Source organism: Xiphias gladius, chromosome 10, assembly GCF_016859285.1.
Source record: "Xiphias gladius isolate SHS-SW01 ecotype Sanya breed wild chromosome 10, ASM1685928v1, whole genome shotgun sequence".
NCBI lineage: Eukaryota > Metazoa > Chordata > Actinopteri > Istiophoriformes > Xiphiidae > Xiphias > Xiphias gladius.
In genome coordinates, this window is record NC_053409.1 from 11,816,615 (window position 1) to 11,841,565 (window position 24,951).

At 40.2% G+C, this 24,951-nt stretch overlaps 2 protein-coding genes across 2 annotated transcripts; both read right to left on the reverse strand.

Moving 5' to 3' along the window:
• Nucleotides 1–234: 234 nt before the first annotated feature.
• On the reverse strand, nt 235–14,398 carry lin52 (lin-52 DREAM MuvB core complex component). Its single transcript, XM_040138217.1, has 6 exons — nt 14,285–14,398; nt 9,902–9,976; nt 9,768–9,805; nt 9,562–9,628; nt 9,266–9,349; nt 235–661 (listed from the first exon to the last, which is right to left on the reverse strand). Exons 1-6 carry the CDS (start codon nt 14,301–14,303, stop codon nt 606–608), a joined length of 339 nt encoding a protein of 112 aa, XP_039994151.1. The 5' UTR covers nt 14,304–14,398; the 3' UTR covers nt 235–605.
• Nucleotides 14,399–15,309: 911 nt separating this feature from the next.
• pomt2 (protein-O-mannosyltransferase 2) lies at nt 15,310–22,726 on the reverse strand. Its single transcript, XM_040138221.1, has 21 exons — nt 21,903–22,726; nt 21,727–21,811; nt 21,552–21,656; nt 21,295–21,403; nt 20,856–20,964; nt 20,232–20,391; nt 20,026–20,132; nt 19,818–19,900; nt 19,376–19,485; nt 19,197–19,263; nt 19,022–19,082; nt 18,824–18,902; nt 18,449–18,600; nt 18,255–18,346; nt 18,078–18,154; nt 17,914–17,985; nt 17,758–17,817; nt 17,563–17,668; nt 17,318–17,458; nt 16,913–17,024; nt 15,310–16,042 (listed from the first exon to the last, which is right to left on the reverse strand). Exons 1-21 carry the CDS (start codon nt 22,211–22,213, stop codon nt 15,937–15,939), a joined length of 2,304 nt encoding a protein of 767 aa, XP_039994155.1. The 5' UTR covers nt 22,214–22,726; the 3' UTR covers nt 15,310–15,936.
• Nucleotides 22,727–24,951: the final 2,225 nt, after the last annotated feature.

The window sequence follows — 24,951 nt, forward strand, 5'->3', positions numbered from 1 at the left end:
AAAACATGCCCCGGTAGCCGGGAAAGCACTCTCACGTCGGGGCTCCTTACATGTCCACAGCCGGGGAGGTGCTGGACTTTGTGGAATGGCGGAGGCATGAAGTTATGGCCCTAATTAAAAGTTGAACAGCCTCTAAAAACTGTTGCATCACCAAAGGTAGCTGCTTTGGCTGAAAAAAAAAACTTAATCGCTTCAAGGGGTCTCCATAAATGAAAAGGCAATCATCTTCTCCTTTTAAAACTTTATTATACAACCTCACAAATTGCAAAAAATGTAAATCATGTTTAAAATACACATAAGAATAAATAGAGAACATTTAATCGAGGCAGGGCTACAAGCTACAGAGAATCTCCGTGAAAAGTACCTCAATCTTTTTAAGTTTTCTGTGGGTGGAGGACAACAGGTGCACTGAGGAGCTTGGAGAGAAGACCTCAGCTGTGTGAGTGAGCATTTTGCTCCAGTTTGAACTCAAAAGTCTTTCAACTTTGCTGCGGAGGTCTGAACATATTCTGAGTAGACTGCTAAACGAATAGATCAGATTCAGCTTGAAATCCTAAATCTCTTGTCCCTTGGGGAAAAAAAAAGGAAAGAAAAAAAAAGATTTGTCACTTCTTGGGTCTCTCCAAGATGTTCAGGAATTTCCCCCTGGTCATTTCCCTCGCTGGAAAACAAGAAGACACAACATCACATATTTAACATAAACCACTGCACAGGCCAAGAGACCAGTTTTAATCACTATCAGACTTGTAAGAGACCAAGACTCCGGTTTGCTTTACCATCTTCCAAAAATCTTTGACAAGTTGGTAAAATCGGACCAAAGCTGTCAGTCTTACACAACATTTGCCTGCAGCGCCAACCACTTCTGAACTGTTGTTTAGTTATGCAGAGCATGTATTTAATATCTGCAGCATCACACTGGGAGGTAATTTATACAAACATCTGTTCATTCAGGACATGGAAAAGAACACAGAATGGAGACGTAGCTAGTAAAGAGTCTTGTGATTTGCTTGATTGCTGTCTCAATTTAGTGAGGCACAAGTATTCAGACCTACGCATGCATGAAAGTGTGTGTTTGTGTGTATGCACTTCACCAAGATGAGAGAAAATAGCAAAATATCAAGATGTCTCTCTTAACCTGAATTTGTGATTAAGGAATATGGCCATTTATAAAATAAGTGACAGATGATTCACCTAAGCAGTAACTAAAACTAAACAGTAAATATAACAACTTTTTTTAAATTGTCATTGCCAATTTTCCTCAAGTTCCAACAATTTTATTACTTCAAACTTAAAAAAAAAAAAAAACAAAAAACAAACATTCTAATAAAATGATTTGAGGGAGGAAAATCCCTTACAGCTTCCTACTCACAGTGCTGTATTGAAATTATGAGAGGGGCTCATAAATACACATTTTTGCTTTGTTTTAAAAAGGAAACAATCTGAAGGATTGGGGACCAATATGAGATGAGACGTCTCTTGGTTTTTGCATTACAATAAAATGCTAAAATTTCCATAAAAACTATTTAATTTGAATGAAATGATCAGTGAATTCATCCACATTCCACTCATTTCTTAGAAACTGTATTACTAACCCCTGTAAATTAATGTACCAATAATTATACCAAAATTACACTTACTTATTTGACATTATGGTACTGAGTGAATAGTATCTTTTTGCAAATGCCCAACATTTTACTTTTGTTCCCACACACTGTAGAATTGCAGTGACACCCCTTTGATATCGGTAAAATTGTTAACATGGGTAAACAAAACACTGAGGCAATTCCTTGCTGACGAGATGTCTGGGTGGGATCCAGTGAACTAGGTTTTTCATAAGTGTGTTAACTATGTGCCATAGACAGTCCTGAGACAGGATCGTCCCCGCTGAAGGCCCTCTGTGAAACTGGTCGTCACTGGGAGGGCAATCATTGCTGAGGCTTTTCTGTCAAAGACAAACCGTAGTGTCACTATGGAGACTGTGGGGACTTTCGTGCAGCATCATCATAAACCCCGGTGAGGCACCATCCAGGTACAGTCATTACTCTTTGTTAAAGATTAGAAGAGGTTCGGGCTCTCAGCTCCACTACAGGTTTTCTGACTCGCAAAGCTGGAATCACCTCAACAACTTGATTTGGCTTCTAACTAAACTTGCATATTACACAGATGTAGGACAACAGAGCAGCAGAGTGAGGAGTGATTGCAAATGGGCATTAAGCAGAAGGTCTTCCACCTTCACAATGCCTAGAAGAAGAATGTGATCAGGATCTCAACTGGCTGCTGTCTGCCTCTGCGCTTGCGTAAAGGGGCCCCGCCTCCCCTGCCCACGGCGGCTAATGACAAAGCCGGGGCAGTTAGTAATTTAGATGAGTCGCACAGCGTGGAATGATAATGGTGCGCCTGGGCGTGGGGGGCCACGTCACCTTGAGGTGTCCATCATCAGGTTAAAGATGATGCTAATTGGGATGGGATGGATTCATTTTGCACTTTGCTGTCTCTTCAAATCAGGCTAAACAAAGTCATCAGGGGACCCCTGGACATGCCTAGGGTGCTTCAGATCGAAATGAAGCCATCAAAATTATGAGGGGGAAAGTAATTACATTGAGATGACCCCAAAGCCGCAAGTAGATCGATGTCACTTTATTATTAGTAGCAGTTATACTAGGAATGGTAAAGGGTAGCAGTTAGTATTTTTGATTTTTAAGGTGTCATGCTTCTCTATCTCCTGTTATCCATTTCTACATGTCTTGATGAGCCCAAACTGTAAAACAGATCAAGGATAGCTGAGCCACTCCTCCTGAGACCCCTCACCACACTGAGCATCTCATTAATCACGGCTCAGTTGAGCCTCCTGCTACTCAGACAGAAAACCGTAGCATTGATATCATCACATTAAAGACCCAATTAAACATAAATCGGTGTTCAATTTATGTGTGGCCCTCTTTTTTTTTTTTTTTTTTTTTACAAAAAAAGGAAATACAGGGAAAATTGATGTGATTGGCAGGGTGAGGGTGGGGTGGGGGTGTCTTGTTTTGGTGACAGGCCCAGCCAAAATTCAAACATCAGAAAGTTATTACAGTATATGCAAGACATAGTACATAGCACATAGATAGTGGGACCACTGAAAGAGCTAAAGTAGACATTTTGACTGTGACATTTTCTAATAGTAAGAAAAGTGTGTGTTACCATTAACATTAACAACGGCTCCGAAATTCACGTGTCCCAGAAAGCTACCCCCCAAATTTTTACACTTGGCTGAGGTAGAACAGTCAGTGTATCAATATAGACAAAATGCAAAAAAGTGCCATGGAAAGAGATTTAGCAGATAATTCCTGATGTACGTGAAGCGTATGACTTAAATGTCCACTGAACCACCACTGAATAGATGAGAACCTTTGGCGTAGACATAAACATCACATTTGTGTGGAGCGATGAGGAGACTGTAACCTTCCTCAAATTAATACACAAAACAAAAAGAAATGCCACATTTCTATCACATTTTCCACCTTGTTTTCGTTTGTTTGAGGTTTGACTGGTGCTCTTCCAATCAAATGATCTAATAGTGCCCCGCTCTACTGCAATGTTTTAATTGCACCTGACTTGAGAACTCCTAATATTTGCATGTGAATGGAAGACATGCATACAATTCGCATTTGTTTTAACCGATTATCTGGAAATTTGTACAAAATTTGAATACATTTGGACGGATGGGTGGTTTGCTACAGGACAGTGAGCCAGCATGCGGCACCAAGACCCTGAAACTGGAATTCAGCCATTAATCATTTACACCTGAGACATGTCAAAATGTCTTCCGTGAAAAAGGCCTTTGCTAACAGGGAAATGTCTTGGAAAAACATGTATCAGTAAATGGTTGAGTTCAACTTTAATGCTCTAGCTTGTTACAGTGCTCCATTTATTATTAACTTTAATTTATTAAAGATTTATTTTTTCCATGAGTGATTGTATATTTTTGTAAGATAAACATAAACGGATGAGGTTAGACAGCCTCAAAAGCAAACACCCACACACTTGCACACTCACCCACACACACAGGCTTTGTCATACAACAAGGTAGATCAATACTGATTAGGGGGACTTAGAGATTTGTTTAGTTGATTAGAAAGGTCAATTACTAATTTAGCACTAAGTTAATCAGCATCTTGTTAGGACTGCCCTCCATACTAAATGACACCTTATGGATTCTGTGGGCCATTTCCTTGCCCTGTTGATTTGTTGCTATCTAATTATCATTTAGCCCTAACTGGTCTGAGATTTCATCATATTCTAACAGGGTAGTTAACTAAACAAAGCCATATTGTATTATATAAAACATCTGTACCTAAATTTGATATTCAGTGTTGCTTGACTGCAATCCCCTTTTTATCTAAGCAATTTTAAATCATTTTCATCCAGAAACAGACACGATACTGTTTATAAACAAACGGAGCTTAGCCAGGTTATCACCAGCCTGAGAGCTTATGGCATGTCGGCAGAGAAGCCTCATGGAGCAGATAACAGAGGAGCCTACTGTACCCCCAGCTCCCACATCAGGCAGATAATCCTCTGGATGTAGATTTGTGTCCGATTACTGCTGCAACAAAGGAGATTAACTTACACTGGAAGAAAAATATGCCCTATAACCTGAGGCTATTTAAAATTTTTCCTTTTTTTTATATTTTACATTTTACAATTAAACAGCAAGTAAAGCGTACACTACAGGAAATTCTGTGGTGCCACCCAAATGTTTCGGTCACTCTGTTCCACGCAGGCAAATTATTTTCATGCCAGGTGGCTTGAATGTAAATGCGAAGGAAACGCGGTGGTGTAACATCTTACTTTCCCCTTGTTTACGGTGAGTGAGCTGGGTGTCATTGTCACAGCCCACCCCCAGCCCCCACCACAACTCCCCTGTGTATAAAATGAGAGTAATCATCACTCTGCCCCCCCCCCCGGCCCGCTCGCCTCTTTAGATGGCACGCTCCCGGTGAGCCACTGGACCCCTGTTAGCTCCAAAGACAGATGACCACCTGGGTTAACTGGAGTCCTGGACCCCGGCCGTGACTGCCCCAATTCACTTTCATTAAGAGTTAAGAGGACTTATCTGACCCTCACTGCCCATCTCCAAGTGCTGCTCAGCCATTATGGGCTGTAAGCTTTATTTAATGGATTTAACATCCACTTTCACCGCCCTCCTCCCCGGGGACAAGGGAGACACAGAGGAGATGACACACACAAACACACAAGCAAAGAAACACTTGGAGGCACACACATTCAGCCTACACCCCCCTAAACACCCCCGCCTCGCAACACATACACCTGACGCTCATGTTTGTGTTCAAAATTCAATTACCCACTTATTGATACTTCACAGGGATATTTAAGATGCAGACACGAGCTGTGATTTCCCAGGGGAGCCACTGGTTCCTCTTTATGTCCCAACCGAGAGGGCCCACCCCATCTCTCCTCCTCCGCCTTCTCCAATGCATTTTCGCCTGGCTAACACACACACACACACACACACACACACACACACACACACACACACACACACACACACACACACACACACACACAAAAACAAACACATCTGCACCTCCCAACTCCTGCCCTAGCCTATGCCTGTTCAAGAGGTGTCCTTATTAATAGGCAATCAGTCAAAAATCATTCATTAAAAAGCCTAAAAGGTTTTACACTCGCACTATGATTAGCTGGGAGAGAAAATCCAATGAATTCCTAATGCCTTTATGGAAATGAGGTGTCATTTCCGATCTGCTCAGGGAGGCAGCAGGCAGGCAGAACTAAGGAGCGGTGTTTGTGTGTGTATGTGTGTGTGTGTGTGTGTGTGTGTGTGTGTTTGTGTGTGTGTGTTAAGCTCTGTCTCCCTCTTCTTTCACACTGCTCCAACACTGAACCTGTTTAAGATATGGACAAGCTCTATCAGATACAGCTGCAACCTTCTACACCGAAGGAAGGAGATACTTATGTTACCCTGCTGCAAAATCTGTGTGGAACAGCTAACAATTTTGGGCCATGACTATAAGTAGCAGCACTATTACGAAATAGCACACCCAATATTTTAAAATATAACTCTTCAGGTAGCCAATTTGAAAGACTACACAAGGTCCGAGGTTACTGAATATTAGGATGATAAAGACTGAGCTTGTGAATCATCCTTGATCCTTGTTTCACTTTCCTTCCAAGGAAGGTGCCACCTTCAAGGAAACAGACCACAACACTGCCATTCATCGCAACTATGAGCCCACAGAGCCAGAGGGAGGAGGTGAACAGACGAGCAGAGCGAGGTAGTGGAGGTGAGGAGGAGGAGGAAGGATGGTAACAGCACTGGTTGAGAGGCATCCCCTGTTCCTCATTCAGCGGCTGTCAGCTCAGGCACTTCATAACCGCCCGCCCCGTGGTCAGCCCATCCTGATGGATTGATGGAGGCACATTAGCACCAGTGGGGCCCAGTGAATGCAATCATATTCAGCAGCGGCATGCTTCTAATAGGCCGGAGATTGATCCTGAGGGCGAGGAGGAGGTGGTGGTGAACGCGGGCCCATTAGGAGCTGTCAGGGCAGGGCGACCTTCAGTCTCACCTTCACACAGGAGGATGCAACAGGGGTCAGCCTGGGTTTACACCGGGTGGCATCACGGCAGAGGAGAGGCGCTCTGTGGTGCTACACAGGCGACAGCAGGTGGTCTTACACACAGAATACACTGATTGACGCTCTTTTTACCTGAATATAAAAGTTTTTCCATTCTCATAATATGGTGACGTCACCTAAACGTTGTCTTTTTCCTGGGCTTAAAAGTGACACATTTTCTCTGATGTGTTTGTTGCTTTATCTCTGGGTGAAAAGAACAAAAAAAATTCTTATGTTACTCCGTGGGCCAGATGAGATTTCGGCATCACTAAAGATGGCAAAATGTCATGAGGTTTCACACCCACCACAATAATGGAATGGAATTTTAACACTGGTGCGGATCCTCTTTTAGGCATGATTTAAGGACCTTTATGAAGGCTTTACTCTGACATGTTTTGATATCATTTTAGAGGAGACGTTCTTGGCTTTAATTCAACATCAACTGTGAGTCTGTCTGACAAAGACACAGGTCACTTGAACTCTCAAAATCTAAATTATAGGGTAGAGTCTATATAAAAAAACTTTTCCTTATTAACAGCAAGTCCTAGCAAGACAAGTGTTGAATGGTAGTCAGTAGCCTTGAGCCCACAAGTGTGATAGAGCACCATCACCAACTCCAGCAGCCATGTTACCAGCCGTCTCAGTAGCTGCGGCCCTCCAGTGCATCCCAAAGGAGCACTCAGCTTTCAATTACCTCCAATAACAGCACTTATCAGAGTCCTCAGCTTTCCCCAGAGACTCGGGGCTTGATGCCCGTGCTCAGTGGCCCACGACAGGGGCATTCATCATGGGGCGGAGTAACAGCTGGGGCCTAAGGAAGAGGCACGCGTCAAGCCCCTGTGGGATTAGAACGGGCCAGCGTCACACAGCCGTTATTAGGGGTTCTGGTGGGGAGCGGGGCAATAAGGGGGCGTTGTGTCCTCCCTCAAATCTGTGTTAATACATGTGTACAAACATAAGTATGCCGGAGGATGTGCAGGTTGCACAATCTGCAAGAAAAAGCAAAAAACAGCACTACTACTGCTTAGGTGTAGTCTAGCCATAAGGGAATGTTGTTTCTCTAATGTCTGGTTCAGGTCCCCTTTCTCACCGCAGTAGTGTGGGTGAGTTTTCACCGCTTGATTGTGCTCTGCCCATTAACCAGCTCCCTCTTTAATGGTCCACATGTTGAAGGGGGAGGGGCAGTAAATCCTGTCCCCTGCCCTCGCTCTGCCGTGACTCTGCGGTGTCTCGTTTATGGGTAGTGAAGAGTGCACAAACATGATGAAAAAGTAGCCGAGATTTACAAGGCCTCCCCTGACAGCCAGGAAAAGGAGAAAATTAAACCAGAGAGCATTAAACAGGCACCCATTACAGGGCTGCTCCGACACCAATAATAACCGTCATTGTGTCCCGTCATCCCAAGGTACATGACATGATTGCAAAGCCTGCAGTCCTGCACCTATGACAGCTAACATCTTTATACCAGCCAGATTACATGCTTCTCTGGGTTCAGAGAAGTCGGGGAGATTAGTCACTTTTTCAACAAAATGAATTTCTGACTCGTGGTCTATGCAAATACAATATATGCTACACACTCTATAGATGCTTCCTGTAGCCTGTTAATATGTATTTACTCTTTTCTAGGCTTTCCTGACTCCTTTAGTTTGTCCATTTAGAAATTTGTGCATCATACCATCGCTGAAAATCTTAAACATTTCGCTCAATCTGGAATCAACTCCTTTGCCTAAAATTGGATGATCTCGTTAGATAATGAAAACGTTTCTACTTATGCATATCTCAAATTTTATCAAAGCCCTTCCAAATTTCATTTGGCATCATTTGACTCATATACAGGGTGTCTATATATGGAGTTGTACAAAGCAGTGCGCTCATTACAAGCCCAAAGCGCTGGAGGCCACAGTGCAACATTTCTACTGCACTTTCTCTAGATCAGGTCACTTTTCCATGACACACGGATGCTGGTTGAATTTAACTGATTTCCCTTCCATGTATATTTATTTATATATCAGATGCCGGTAAGAGGGCAGCTATACCACAATTCTTCACTGCTTGTGTGCTTTTTCACTGGAAAAAATAAATACCCATTTTTCTCTTAGGAAAATATGAGCACTTATCTACATCTGTCTAATCCACACTCCACAAGGATTATGACAATGGAGGTAGTGGGGAATGGATTAAAAACTAGATTTTGCTTCCATCAAATGCTTGAGCACTTGTTGTATGGGCTCTTGTGGGCATGCCCTTGTTTCTTACCGTTTCCAGTTTAACAAGATTGACCTAAATCCATTATTTTAAGACCTCAAGGTCAACTTATTTATACGCTTTGAAGGGAATGGAGCTGATTCTAATTTGCAAAGTTACCTTCTCTACATCTTTTCTGTCTTTGGATAAAAAAAACATAACCCAATATGCAGTCAACCTGTTTGGGTTTTGAATGTGAGAGCGCACAGGGATGCTGTGAAATCCACCAGCTAGATACAGAAAGGCTTTGAGCACCATCTAGTGGTAACATGTGACTATCATTTTAATATCAAGGCACCTTAAGGTGCAATCAACCCAATGCTTTTTATAAGTAATGTCTGTACTGTGCATTGCTCTGTTTGTGTTGCTCATGTACTTACACTCCTCTAAGCCCAGCTGGTAAGCGAGGTTCTGAAGTCCTTTGACCTTCTCCATCAGGTTGGCTGTGGTCAGACTCCCCAGCTCTACAACAGGACCCATAACGAAAGCGCTTACCTACATGTAACTAGTTTTAGCAAAAATTTTATCCCATTTGACAGGGTTATATGTTAATGCTGTTTCTGTCCACACTCACTACGATCTTCTTGTTTCACTCCAACTACTGCAGGTACACTAAAAAGGTTCCCCAAAACAACAAGTCTGTATAGAGCTGTGGTATGTATATACATGTACATACCTTTCAACATTTCAATGTCCTCAGTCTCTAGTTCAGCCATCCACTTTGGAGGTGAATTAGTGATGGGCTGTAATGTAAGACACAACAAAAGTCTCAGTAGACAACTCATGGAAGATTCATACAGCAGGCTTATATATTACAGGATGTCAAGCCTATTTAATTATCTAGTTTGTAAATCAAAGCGAGCCACAGTGAATTTAACTCACATTTTTACAAGATGCAGCAAATTCTGCAACTCCGGGCACTGTGTGAGAGATTACAGAATAATCAAGATGAAAACAACATAAATTATAATTCCATATCAACTAATGACACAAGAGCAGGGAGAATGTAAACTTACACTGTTCTGGCCAGAGGTCTGGTGACGCTCTGTCCAACTTCTCAAAACTCAGCAAAGAAGACTCAAAATCGTCACCTATCATGACACAAAACGTATTTTTGCTTTTTAACATTTTCTATGGAAAATGCATAAAGTTTGTATTTATAAACATTTCTTGGTGGTTTTGGAGGACATTTTTTGTTGTATGTATACCTCTGAACAACATAGCTGGAGGAATTATGATGAAAATGTTCTAGTGTTAAACCAATATACTTCTTAAGTAAGTACTTAGAAAAAAGTTTATTGGTTTTACACTACCTACTGAGTACTGAACTACACCTTACACAGTTACTTTCAATTTGTTTTCTATTTTTTCAGTTAATTAAATAAAAATTAACAGGTCATTAACATTTGAAAAAAGTGTAATTTTTTAATGTATTTTTGCTGCATTGGTTGTATTTATTTCTTCTCACTCCAAAAATCAACAAAATATGTAATTTGCCCAACTTTTGCTTTCAGCTGTAGGTGGCCTTTTACTTCATACTGCAAATAGGCTAAGCACTGTCGCTAAGATTTAATGTGTTACTTACAGTCCTGGTTGAAATTACTGGCATACCCTGAAATTGAAGTAAAGAATTTAGAAATACCTTCAGAAATAGATACAAATTAACCAATTTTATACAATCAGACTATTTAATAAAATGCCCAAAGTTACTGAACTACGAAAAAAAAAAAAAAAAAGCTTTCATATAGTCAAATAAAAAATGCATACATAAAATATATGCTTGGCACGGTTATTGGCACCCTCTTGATGAATTTAAATTAGTTCCTCAAACAAAATAAAGAACAAATAAAACTCACCTGTGCTTAATTTTCAGTGGTCACATGACCTGAATTAACCAATGAATGATGGTTTTGCTGCATAAAAAAGGGGCTGATTGTTTCCAGTTTCTTTTTCACAACGGCAAAGACAAGAGAGCTGTCTGAGAGCATCAGAAATGCTATTATCAAAAAACAATTCCAAAGGCTACAATCGCCAAAGATCTTGAAAATCCCTGTTTCAACAGGTCACAATGTTATCAAGAAGTTTCACAGTCATTAAACTGTTGGTAATAAAACGTGGTGTTAAGAGGAAACTCAATGAGAGAAGTCTGCAAAGGTTGATGCAGACTCTGGAAAAAACACCACGCAAGACATCTAAACAGCTTCAGGCTGACCTGGAGCAATCTGGAATGGTGGTTTCAGCTCGAAACGTATGCCACACACTAAACCAAGTAGGGCTCCATGGGAAAAGGCCAAGGAGGACACCACTATTGAAAGAAAGACACAAAAAGGCTAGACTCATGTTCTCAAAAACTTTCTTAGATAGGCCACAGGGATAATGTTCTATGAACAGTGCATCAGTTTGTTTATTGGCGACGAAATGAAGCCCATAAGAAAAAGACCACCCCACCTACAGTGAAACATGGTGGAGGTTCTATCATGCTGTAGTGCTGCTTTGCTGCCTCTGGTACTGGAGGCACCAAATGTATCAAAGGAACGATTAAATCAGGGGATTACCGAAGCATTTTAGAGAAAAATGTGTTACCCAGTGACAGAAAACTAGATTTGAGGCAAAGGTCTTGGGTCTTTTGGCAGGACAACAACCCAAAGCACCCGTGCAGCAGCATAAAAGAATGGTTGAAAAGGAAAAGATGGACTCTTTTTAAACTGGCCAGCAAATGAGTCCTGACCTAAGTCCCAGTGAAAACCTTTGGAGAGAGCTGAAATCTGCAAAAAGGACTCCTGCCAACTTAAAAGAGCTTGCATATATAGCAATGGAAGAGTGGCAGAAACTACCAGCAGACAGGTGCAAGAAGCTTCTAGATGGCTACAAGAAACATTTAGAGGCTGCCATTGTTTCCAAAGGATCTGCAAACAAATATTAGCGAAGGGTGCCAACAATTGTGTCTGGGGTACATTTTGTATTATTTCACTACTATGCGAGTTTTGTTTCTTCATTTTCTTTTGTTCAGTAACTTTGGACATTATTAAGATATTTTGATTATACAAAACTGGTTAATTTGTTTCGTTTTTTTCTGAAGATATTCTAAATTCTTTAATCAAAATTCAGGCGTGCCAATAATTTCAGCCAGGACTATATGCCTCCTGTGACTGAATTGGTGCACATCTGCAGTAAAAAAAACTACAGATGGGTGACTAAAGGCAAGACCAACATATAGTTTCTTACTAAGATGCTTAGCCACCAGTTTCTGACAGAGTCGCTTCAGTTCGTCTTGGCATTGATTCTACAAATCTCTGGAACTCTACTGGAGGGATGAACATAATTTTTCCAAAAGATATGCCTTCATTTGGTGTTTTGATGATGGTGGTGGTGGAGAGTGTTGTCTAACACATCGGTCCAAAACCTCCCATAGGTGTTCAATAGAGTTGAGATCTGGTGACTGTGAAGGCCACAGCATATGATTCACATCATTTTCAAACTCATCATACTATTCCGTGACCCCTCATGCCCGATGGAAGGGGGGCATTTTCATCCTTTTTCTCCATTAATTTTTTAGGTTTTTCCTTTAATTTGTCACCCATCTGTAACTATTTTAGTTACAAAACCAAAATAAAGCAGAAAAGCTATAAAATAATCCAGTAGTATTACTAAGTCCATTGCTTCAGATGAGAAAAAAAAGTGAATGTAGAGCAGCAGCCCTTTATGATGAAAACAGAAGTTATTGAAACATGTACATATTATACAGTACGAGAACATAACATACAATGTTTGGTCTGAAATGAAAAAAGCCACTTTCATTCAGATTTTGTTACAACATAATATTTCTTATATACTTGAATCCCTACATGTGTTGTATTACTGTAAGTTATGTCATGTATAGCACTGCAATAATTAGTTGATTAACTGATCGACAGATAATTAATTATTATTTATAATTTGATAATCAAATAATCGTTTTAATAATTTCCTACAGAAAAATGCCAACATTTGCTTATTCCAGCCAATCAGATGTCAGGATCTGATGCTTTTCTTGTCGTACATGACACTAAACTGAATATCTTTGGGTTTTGGATGGTTGGTCAGACAAAACATCTGAAGACGTCACACCTTGGGCGGTGGGAAATTATAACAGGCATTTTTTAAAAGCTTTTTTTTTTTTAAATCTCTTATAGACCAAACAATTAATCGGGAAAATATTCACAGAGTAACTGATAATAAAAATGATCATTAGTTGCAACCCGATTCATGCACTGCATGTCATATACACTATGCAAAACATAGCTACAGTATATGGTAACACATAAATATACATACAATATACAAAACCTATTAGGGGACATGTTTGTTAAACTGGCCAACATAATGGAGGGAAAATTAAATAAATATAAAGCTATATGTTCACATACATAGTTTAGAAGTTGTACTTTTAAAATATGTTTTTTTAAAAGTACAATTCGGTTAGTCACCTGGTTAGACAACTGCAGGTTAACAGGACCATGTACACTCAGTGGCCACTTTGTTACAGGTACACCTGATCAATCCACTGCAATTCAACACAACAGCTCTGCCATAAATTCTACCTTCGCGAAGTTTAAACTGTTTTTGTTGGCATTGTCGGAAATGTATAAATTCAATTAGATCCTTATTACTGAGGTCACAGTCATGGATGGTGTTGTTTTGGACCACATTAAATTAGGAGGTGTTTCTCATTTTGTATCCTCCCTAGGGGGCAGAATATTGCTAACACCCCCGGATATGATGCAGCCCAGTACAACACCACTACTAACTATGACCTCAATACTGAAACATATTAGAGCTGAAACAATTAGTAGATTAATTGATACGCTGATTGACAGAGTTTTTCAAGCCAAAAAACAAAACAAAACCAAAACCAAAAAGAAAGAACAATGTGTACAGTACACTATAGGAGAGCTTTACTGTAAAAGTGTTACAGTAAAAAAAAAAAAAAAACACGAGTGTACAATCTACAGTGACAATTACGTTGTTTGAGGCGAAGCGTGAAAAATCGAAAAACAACCGTGAGTAAAATCCATTACTAATTACTATATTGTAAAACAAAACACTGTAACTGTTACCCGTGATATAAACCGAGGTGACTGGACGCGTATGTGGTGCAGCAGCAGCAGCAGCAGCAGCAGCAGCATTTGTCTGGGTGAAGCTGTACGTTCGGTGCTGGCTCTCTGTGTCTGCTGTGCTCCGCTTTAGCCCACGGGGGAAAAACAGCACCAAACAGTAAAAATACAGCGCTAACATGTGTGTTCTGTCGCCTCGGGATGTTCGTGTCAGACGGCTTAGGAGTCGCTAACGGTTCAGTGTGCTTAATAATGTCAATTTTACAATTTATACACGGCATAGCAGGGTAAGGAATTAGAATTTACCTCCATTTGGAGACGCCATCTTCAGAATAAACACGTGACGGACGACAACCAATCGCAGCAGCCGTCCTCGGAGTTGACGTGTACCGGGGAACTTCGCAAACACGCCACCACACGGTTCACCGGGTTATTACAACTCTGGCATCAAGGTGAGGACAGAGGTAGGAATATACGGTATATACATTACGTACTAGACACTTTTCATGTTTTTTTTTTCTATCCCTGGATGGGCGGGGTCGGGTCCTAAGTTAGAGCCTTTTGGGTTGTTTTGGGGTGCCATTCAAGTTGTTTCCAGCATTAAAACTTCTGTATAATTTTAATATATTTTTTTCATGATTTTATTAGCATAATTCTACTCATTTCTGATTTTGTGGCATATCATGTAGTACTGCATCGGTCTTATTCTATTTGTTACTCCAGATTTTTGATTTCAGTGAGGCTCTCCGGGTTTAATAAGGTCTAATAAAAAATCATTTAAAAAAAGGAGACATACTTCGTGCCAGTGCACAGGAAATAGAAGCAGTTTTAATCTTAAACTGCAGACCAAGGTAATGCTTTGTTACTTGCTAAGATGAGGTAGCTGACAGTGACTGCTTGGCTGTTCCTTGGTGGGTGAAGCAACATGCTGTCCAGCTTGACATGGAGTTACCTGGTTGTAGCATGTTGGTAGCTGGTGATATTTTAGGAAAAAAAAGTCAATATAACCTGTTACGGGGGGCTGTGCTGAGTGCATCGGTGCAGGTGAAGACCCAACTCAACAAAACACAACTTATTTAAGGGTTGCCCACCTGATGATTGCAGTCTCACACTCACACACAATTCCACTTTCATACCATGTACCTTTACTTGGTATGACAGGTCAATGGCCATAGTTCATTCACTTGCTAAGTCTTGGATATTGATGAGACAATTGGAACCAAGGTGAAAACTTAAATTTTTTTTTACAAAATTATTTTAAGAATAAACACGGATGATATTAGCATAAGCAAGCACAGACTACAAGAATATCATAGTTTATTGATCACACTGAAATGAGACCACCGAGAGCACTGAGTCAGTAGTAGTCTTAGTGTCAAAACAGAAGCCAGTACCTGACAGCACTATCGGCTGAATACAATACAAAAATAACAGGCACCAAGATCAAGACAATCGCAAATGAAAATACAGCCTCTGATAGCCTATAACTATGTAACAAGTTTAAAAAAACAAACAAACAAACAAAAAATCTGATGATTAGAGAGATCAGATTTTCTTTCACTAGTTCCTTTCAGGCACTTTAGCTTATTTTTGAGACATATACAGTATGCACTAAGATCAGGATGTAGATGTGTTGTGAGTTAAGGCAGCTTGGTGATGATTATGTGTCTAGATCTTTATTCTCAAATACTCCACAACACTCTGGCTTTCATATTGCACTGATTCAAGTCTGTCTTGTCGAGCTTTCTTTATACCTACGATACTTGAAAATGTTGAAACACATAAATACTTGGACAGGTAGTATAGCAGTGTGTACAGTCAGTACCTTATGAAAATTATTTCTATATGTAAAAACTGTAAGTCCATAGGTCTTTGAGACACATGATTAATTTCAGTCCCTCATATTCGGACCAGTTGTTATATATCCTTTCACTGGTCTCATCTTTGTGCAAAGCTGACTAGAACTCCCAGGAGTCCATCCACTTCAGGCCAGCCATGGCGCTGCCCGGCTCGTGTGCCAGAGGTCCCGTCATGCCATAGGAGAGTGGATGGAACAGGTAGAAACTAATAGACAGGGAAGGGATTACAGTGATTTACACAAAGTAAAGGAAGAGCTATTAATCTTAAAAATATGTTATGAGTTCATCTAAAATAACAACGATAAAGTCTTGGCATGAGTCCCTCCGCCACTTTGGGGAGCTGTCATTTTGAATATTTAGTGACTGTAGCCTCAACTGATCTCACTGCAACAGACAAGTTGTGTTTAATGAAAGCTATAGGACTGTTGTTCAGGAATAGTTCAATGCTTTAGGAAATGTATACGCTTTCCTGCCAAGAGTTAGATGAGAAGATTGATACTACTCTCAAGTCTGACCATTAAATATGAAGCTACAACAAGGAGACAGTTAGTTTAGCTTAGCATAAAAACTGGAAGCAGGGTGAAACAGAGGTAAACGCTAAAAAGAATCCATCTCTAAAACTCACTAAAATAACATGTTATATCTTGTTTGTTATTGATCCAATGGAAATTTGATATAATGTGTTAAATAGTAGCTTTATACAGTAGGTTTCTCGTTGGCAGATTTATTTTTTTTCTTAACGTTTGGAGAGATCCAGGCAAGCTGTTTCCCTCTGCTTCCAGTCTTTGTGGTAAACTAAGCTAACTGTCTCCTTGCTGTAGCTTCAGAATGCTGCCAGCAAGGAGGCAAATAATTGTGATTCCCAAAATGTCAAACTTCCCAAGGCAAATAGAAGCAGATGTGTTTAGTGGCTTTTCAAAGGGAAAGTGGGTTTAACAAACGGTTGTATAATCACAAGAAACCTCATTAAATGCAATAGACATGACATACTGATGATATACTTTTCATGACAGCATAAGAATGAAGTACAATAAAAATTTTCCCTCACAGTAATAATAACTACTGATTGGCTCACCTGTAAAGAACAGTAAACAGAAGCACCACCTGCCCAACTCGCTGCAGCCAATCAGAGTAAGGTGGGCGGAGCAGCAAGTCAGCACTTTTCAATAGGATGTCTAGTGTGATTCCTGGGACAAAGAAACAGAATGCTTTAACCAGAACCCCATGACCACCGTGAATAAATCAGGGGTTTCCAAAGCCTCAATCCCCGGTAGCCAAAATTTGGGTTGGGGCAACAACCCAAACCCAACAAAAACTGTGGCAATCGCATTATGTGCAAGTACCTTATTACATCTCATGAAGTATCTTTGCCTCACATCTCTACCTCTGCAGCCCCCCTTCAACTCTCCCTCACAGTTTGAAAACATCTGCTCTATTTAATGAAACGAAGTAACTGGCAAAATGCAGTGGGATTTTATACCTGTTAGCATGGTGCTGAAGAGCATGGCAGGGAAGTAGTGGTGATAGTAAAGGACACGGCCCATAGTATAGAAAGGTGCATAGTGAAGCAGCCAGCCAAGGAGAAGCAGTCCTCCTCCTCTCATAAGCACATGAGAGTGCTCTGAAACACAGCGTGGAGTACAAAACATTTAGTTGATATTTTAATAATCCCTTTATTGCTACTGAAACTATGATCTAAAAAAATGCCACTATTAATAATTATACCCATTCTTTTTTGGCCCAAGGAGAAACCCCTGTGGAGGGCTACAGACGCCACTGCCACCATGATGAGGTACAATCCCAAACTGGCCAGGTTTATCCACCAGAGGACCTGAAAAAGAGTATTTAATCATAAGGGGCCTACTGTGCAAAGGTCAGACAAGAGCAACAATGGAAAACTGAGAAGAGCTTTAAACTTACAGGGTTCCCAAGCAGGTAAACACGATACTCTGTCTCATTCACTCCTGAAAACCTCAATCCCTTCACAGACATAAAGCAAGAACATTTGTAGTTAAAAATAGCATTTAATTTAAATTATCCAAAAATAAACTTTATACCAGAAAAAAATCAGTGCACCTGGTAGTTTATGGGCCAGTGCCAGGGTTTTGAGTTCATCTCATTGTCTTTGGGTTTCAAGCCACTGTTACCCTAAAACGACACATTTTAAAAAAAATTTCTATAAATAATTTCTGATAAAACATGTTCTTTAAGCACTAATGGACTTCCTCAATGTTTCTTACTCTGATCATAACAATGTGGGACTCCAGTAAGATCTCCAGAAAATGGGGCTTCAGCACAGACAGACTAATGTTGGGCACTGCCAAAACATACAAAAGGAAAAGAAAGAGGTTGGTTAATGTTTGACATAAAAAAGTATGTACAAAAATGTAGGAGCACAAGTAATGAATTCATCGTACATTTGGGATTGATATGATCTTCAATGTTCCACTGAGAACTTGGAGTTTCCTTCAAGTAGGGACTACAGGTCACCTCCACCTGTTCCCAGCCCCTGAATGGAAACAAAACCTGTAGCACGCTTAGACTGTCCACACACATAAAGAATCTTGAATAGAGGAGGAAGTTAAGTCAGAGCAGAGAAGACTAGGTCTACCACTTTGGAAGAGTCTTGCCAGAGGAGTAAAGCACGCAACCGGTAGCTCGGTGCAGAAAGCGTACTTTGCTGCGCAGCACCTTCACCAGGTCACCCTTCCGACCTCCACACACCTCCACCTGCCACAGGTCATTAGTGTCTCCTGTGCCGTTCTAGGAACAGACCGATGACACAGCGGTTTGTTAGGCTCAGGACATACAAAGATACAGTATAATGACATGCAATCACACTCTGATATGTTTTTAATGCTGAACATGTCAGTAAATAGTTTGGCATCTCCGAATGGCAGTGAAAGGTAACTTCAGCTTTACCTAGAGATTGTGCAACATGTCGTAAGTCAACTGTTGTGCTTCAGATGAGGTGGGCTTTACTCACAATGCCATAGCCTGTCACCTGGAAGTGTTTCTTGGTCAGAGGAGCCTCATGGAGGTGACTGTGTAGGTTGCGAGTTGTTCTGAAGGGACCGGAAAAAATTAACATTACAGAACACAGAAGGAGATTTCGAATAAAGTGAGATTTTATCATTTAAATTAGCTGGGATTAAGTATGACACTCCTTTGGTGTTAAACATACTCTTTGTGCTCCAATCGAATGACGTCACCATGTCGAACCAGGTCAGGGGTCCCAGATTGAGCTTAATAAAGATCAACGATAGAGAATAACAGAAAGAGGCTCATACATTGCTTCCTTATGACTTAAACCAATGTTATTGGTATCTCTTAACAGTAAATCAACCTCATCTTCTCACATTCATTATTATCCTCTTTGTGAACAAGCCACAAATTGTTGTAGTCCTTATGGAGATAGGCTGTCACCTGTAAGGAAAAAGCAAAGAACATGGTTTATTTAGAATAAATAAAATTACCACAGGTATTATCATAAATAGTTATGTTTGTGAATGTTTCACAGTTGAACCTGAAGCCTGACCTGCTGCTGCCTTGCACCCACGCCCTCTGGGTATAAGTGCCAATGAGAGTGCAAATAGCCTCCAGCAATACGGAGATTTTTCACAGTAATGGTGGAGCCATATGCAAGGTCTACATCATAAGAACAACAAGAGGACCACATCTTTAAAACACACGAAACAAGAACATTGAATGGAAAATGCTTTTTTAAACATCATTAAAAGTGGCAACTACACCCCCACAGCAGCCAATTATGGAACTGAGCATAAAAAAGAACAGTAAGCCTCAATAGTAAAACCCTGATATTTAACTTTTTGAAGCAAACGCCTCAGCCCATCTGGCTGTCATCATTACTAAGGAATGCCTACATTTCTCGTTGACCTACTTTACATTTTCTTATTAGGTTTTAAGTAAACACAGCTAAAACCGTCATGCGGTTTTATTCACACGTGTTTTAGACTCACACTCAGGCATGGACGCATTGTGTAGGTTGTTCCCGATTAGACGGGACTGAAAGGCAGAACTGAAGAAACCATCTCCCGGTCCACTGGTGAGATAAAACAATCATGATGACCCAAATAATGCAGTGGATGCATTATTGTCGTATACATGTCGTATTCTGTAAACTGAGCAGTAATCAGGCTCTCTCAGTAACAGACTAATCAGACTCACGTTTTGTTCAACACAACAAAGTGGATGGCAAATATTGTAACATAGAGGAAGAGTGGAAGCAGGATCAGCCCAATAACCCGAGCCAGGAAGTGCTTTGCAATGTCCACCTGGAGCCAGAAAACAAAGTCAGAAGAGCGGACAAACTTCAAGCATTACTAATCAACACTATCAGTTACCAGTACCATTAAAAATATGCTGTCGTTTACCAGTGAGAGGCTGAGCTCTCCCAGAAGTCCCCAGAGGTCCCAGACTGTGTTCAGTCCGACCAGGAGGATGACAAACAGACCCACAAACTTCACCCCCAAAGCCCCAGCTAGGTTTACACCAGTCAGTACCAGCCACAGCCACCAGGAGGCAGCAAAAGGCCTGGAAACAACAGCCACAATCACGTATTTACTGCTTCAAAAGATAGAGACATGACTACATTGCATATTATGCCTATGTACAACCAATTGAACACAGCAAGATTTGTTCTTATCAGTAGATACACCTATTGCTTTAGGAATTAATTAAAATTGGTGTATCACATTGTCATTATTTTTTCAAAGCAATCAGTTAATTAGTCCACAAATTTTTTTATTTTGGGGAAGAAAAAAAAAAAAAAAATCAGCGGTGTTCTATTAATACTGATGTGAAATGCAAAATAATCAAGTCGCTCAGTGAATGTGCAGCATTTTTACATGAAAATTAGTTGATGATAAACCAACTGAAATGATCAAGATATCAAACGAGTCATCCAATTAGTTATTGTTGCCCAGCCACTTGTTTCAGCACTAGACTGCACAGGACAAGATAGAGAAACTAAAATTAAAGTTCTAGCGGTGTCCTACCTTTGTCTCTGCTGGCTGAACTTGACCATGCTCAGCACTGCTGCCATGATGAAGAACATGAGTATTGGGTCTAACAGGATGTACTGGGAAATGGTGATGCAGCCGGTGTCTGTCAGGAGGGTGAAACGAAGCACAAATTCATGCTCCTTCTCACAGAAGGATAAATTCATGCTGCCAGATCTTTCAATACACTGAATGATTTGACATTAAAATAGATTTTCTTAAGATACAAGACACTTTTGATATTTTTCAAAATTGCTCTCAATTTCATAAAATTAAGCCTGTACTCCCAAAATGTATTTCATCCAAAGCTAAATGCTGTTCCTTTTATTTTTACAACAAAAACAAGGAAATTGGAAGGTACAGTAATCAGTGCATTGCAACTTTCACGTGTTCTTGAGTTGTGCAACCCTTCGAAACAATTAAGACGATTACTCACCAAATATGAGAAGACAGGCAGTGATGAGAGCAGCAGTGTGAGACTGAGACAACTCCAGCACTATGAGGTAGGCAAAGACTGGGAGAAAGGAGCCCAACACAGCACAAAACTGTAGGGCAAATGGGCAGGGCGGACACATCAGCAGCCATGATATACTGCATATTGTCGTTTTAAAACTGTAACAAGTGTATATATTCAAATTGCGTTATTAGAAAGTTAGAAAAGATTAGGTTTTTCTAGTGTGGAAAGCGGCATACCCCTCTCATCCCCCAGTAGTTGTGGTGTCCATATTTATCTCCCGGCTTTATGAAAGGAAAGGTGCCATCATAGCTGGTCAAGTAACCGGCGAGACCTATCAGCATCTAGGAGAGAGTAAAGGAGATTAATAACGGAGAGATTTCCCTGAACGAAATGGATAATATGCCGTCTCACTTTTCCAAGAGGAGGGTGGACATCAAAAAAGAAGGTCCTGTTGATGTAGTAGCTTCCCATCTTTCCAAAGTGCGTCTCATCCCAGCTGAAACACCGAATCAGTCATCATGTAACAAAGATGGCACACCTCAATGCTCAAAATCTTGTGCATATATTTACAAAGGACTTTTACTCACCACACATGAGGGGGCTCTGTTATCTTGTAGAGGCGTGTAGAGAAAGACAGCCCCACCACCAGCATCAGCAGCACTTTACTTGGAGGCTCGTTACTGAGACTTCCCCCGGCCGAAAACTGAGCAGATGTCCCATTTGAGGACAGGGTGTCATCTTCTGACGAGTGTCCAGCAGTTTGACAGTTTCTGTCCTTTGACACAGGAGTGGATGGGGTGCTGAAGGTCTTTTCTGAGGTGGGAAAGGTTTTCCTATTTCGTAGTGTTGAAGTGTCCCCTGTTTTGTTCCACTGTGTAATGCATTCTTCTTTTGCCATGAGGAAATAAAAAACCTGTAATAAAATGGCCAGACCCCCCTTCCAGGCCAGGAAAGTCCAGTCTTTTGGTAAAACTACTAAATCATACACAAATAGCTAGCGAATGAGTGATGTCTGGATGATGTGTAACCGTGCTGTCAGGGAAAATAACTACATTTAACGTAAATATTAATAAGATTTAATACTGACGCAGCGGGTATCCCAGTATTACACGTAATGTCAAAAAAGGCGAAGCTGACAGTAACTGTCTCACCTTTCCTACTCAACAAATTATCAGACATAATAGTTACAATGTCGCCAAGCTATCAGGACATTTTCAACAATAACATATTTATCCTAGCTTGCTACTTCCTAACCAGATATCCAGTCCCAGAGAATCAAAGGTAGCAAAGTGCCAGCCTTTCTCTATCGCCTCAAATGACCGTTTTATTATTCCAAGATGTACATTAGCAAAAGAAAAGCCAGAGCACGAGAGGCTGTGGCTCTAGTCCGCGAAGCACGTAGAGAGCGAAGGGGTTTCTGGGAGGTGTATTCCAATGTATTATTTATGTGGCCACGGTTATTACAAGGTAAACACATATTCCCAGAATCCTTCTGGAATAGCTCCTCGTCCCAGGTTAGCCAATGGGGGAAAAGCTATGGAAAAGCTGCTGGAAAAGCGGAGAACGTGATTGCGCCGTTCAATGTGGCCACTAGGGGGAGGTATGGTATAATAAATCATGTTTCTTTTTTAAATTTGCTTTTTTGTGTGCAATCTGAGATTCTGTTAATAGGAGGGATATTTACTGCTCCCCACTTCTGATTTATTTATATTCTAGAGGATAGACGGTATATATAAAGCCTATGGTTCATACCCGTAGTCAAATACATTTGCTCGGGTATTGTCAATACAATTTTAAAGTATATCCATTCTCTGCTGCTTAATTCTTCTACATCACTACTACTCAGAGCAATATAGAGATATTATAGAAATGTTGTACTCTTTATCCCACTACATTTATTTGGCAGTGGTTTGTAGATTAGGTTTTTACATTCAAAAGAAATTATGATTTTACGTAAGATGTGGCTTTGTTGTGCTTTAAACTACTAAATTATGTAAAATGAGCTCTGCCTTGACCAGCTACAACACTAGAATGCTGCTTTCATGCTTTTGTATCAAAAATAATACTTGGATAATCTGATAACACTAGTATTTACTAATATAAAAGCCTGAATTGGGCCATTTTGCATAATAAAAACTTTTACTTTTGTTAGTTTTGGTAGTTTACATTTGGTTTGGTGATAACGCTTCTGCACTTTTACTTCAAAATTCAGCAGAATGTTTTTACACTGTGGTATTACTACTTTTTATGTAAAGGATCTGAATACTACATCCACCACTGCCAAACAAGCACCACTGATCACAGCACAGTTACACAGCGATTTGACAGCGATCCATGTGCATACCTGCGCCAAACTATTCAAGAACTACACTGCTTGGGGTAAGAATAACATCTGATGCCTTTATTATCATTACTAGTCATAGAATACTACATACTACGAATCACAAATTTTCCTGGCAGCACTTTTCTATGTGGAACTACACGTGGAGAATGCAAGGTGTGTTGGGTGCCATTTTTCAAAGCATATCATCAAAGAGATAGACATTTTTTATGTTTTTATTTTGATGACTGATAGTGATTACAGTCAGGAGGTAAACAAAATGAATGAGCATGATATTTCCAATGACCACAGCTTTACAACAAGACATTTATCTCAAGTTATTTGTGGTTTTCAAAAGGCTTTAAATACTCAACCTTTGTCCTAAATGTTAGACTTCTGGTTCGGTTCAGGCGATGATTTGAACAGCGCAGTCAAGTACAGTGGACATCAAGTGGAAGCTTTTTTACAACTGTGGCTTTCTAGATTATGAATGCGGGTTAAGGGCATATGTCATCAACTTTAGTCATCCTCCACAGTAAGAATTGGACTTTTATGTTGGTGCAGAGCTTAAGAGAAGTTCAGTCCTTTAGACAATTAATGCCATAATTTTCTTAAACCTGAATATAAAAAGCAAAAAGGTATGAGAGTGAATTCAGGAACCAAGTGAGTAGGCTGTTACTGTCTATGATACATTCATGACAAAAGGATCCATCAGAGACGAAAAGAAATAATGTTCACAATTACTAATATTTAGCCATTAAGTTATGACGCACATAAGTGGGTGCTTGCATTTCAAAAGCATTGTCTTTGTAATGAACTTGAGGAGACGAAATGTCTGTGATAAGAACAGTGCTGCCACTTCCAAAAAATATATTTCATTGTCTGCTCCACAGGGCAGGGTATACACACAGTTCCTCTGGTACAGTGTCAGCCACTCTCCTCATACATAAAAAGATATGCTTTAAAAACATTTTTACAGACATGTATAAATCTACAAAGCTATAATGCTTGATATTTCTTACAGTTAATGTTTTATGTCAAACAAAATATTGGTTGTGCTATAATGCCTTGAGAGAATATGTAACAAAAATAATACATAGTACTAGATCTGTACAAAATAAACCAAACCTCTCCAACGAAGCCTTAGTCTTTACATGCATTCAGAGATGCACGCATGGGAATGGTCTGATGTGAGATATGGGATCCAATTGCAATGCAGTTGAATGCGAAATCTTAAGCAATAATAAGCAGTGATATTTGTGGACAATTTCAACTAACGTACCTTCTTATAGTTTCAGAATTTAGGCTAGAATGTA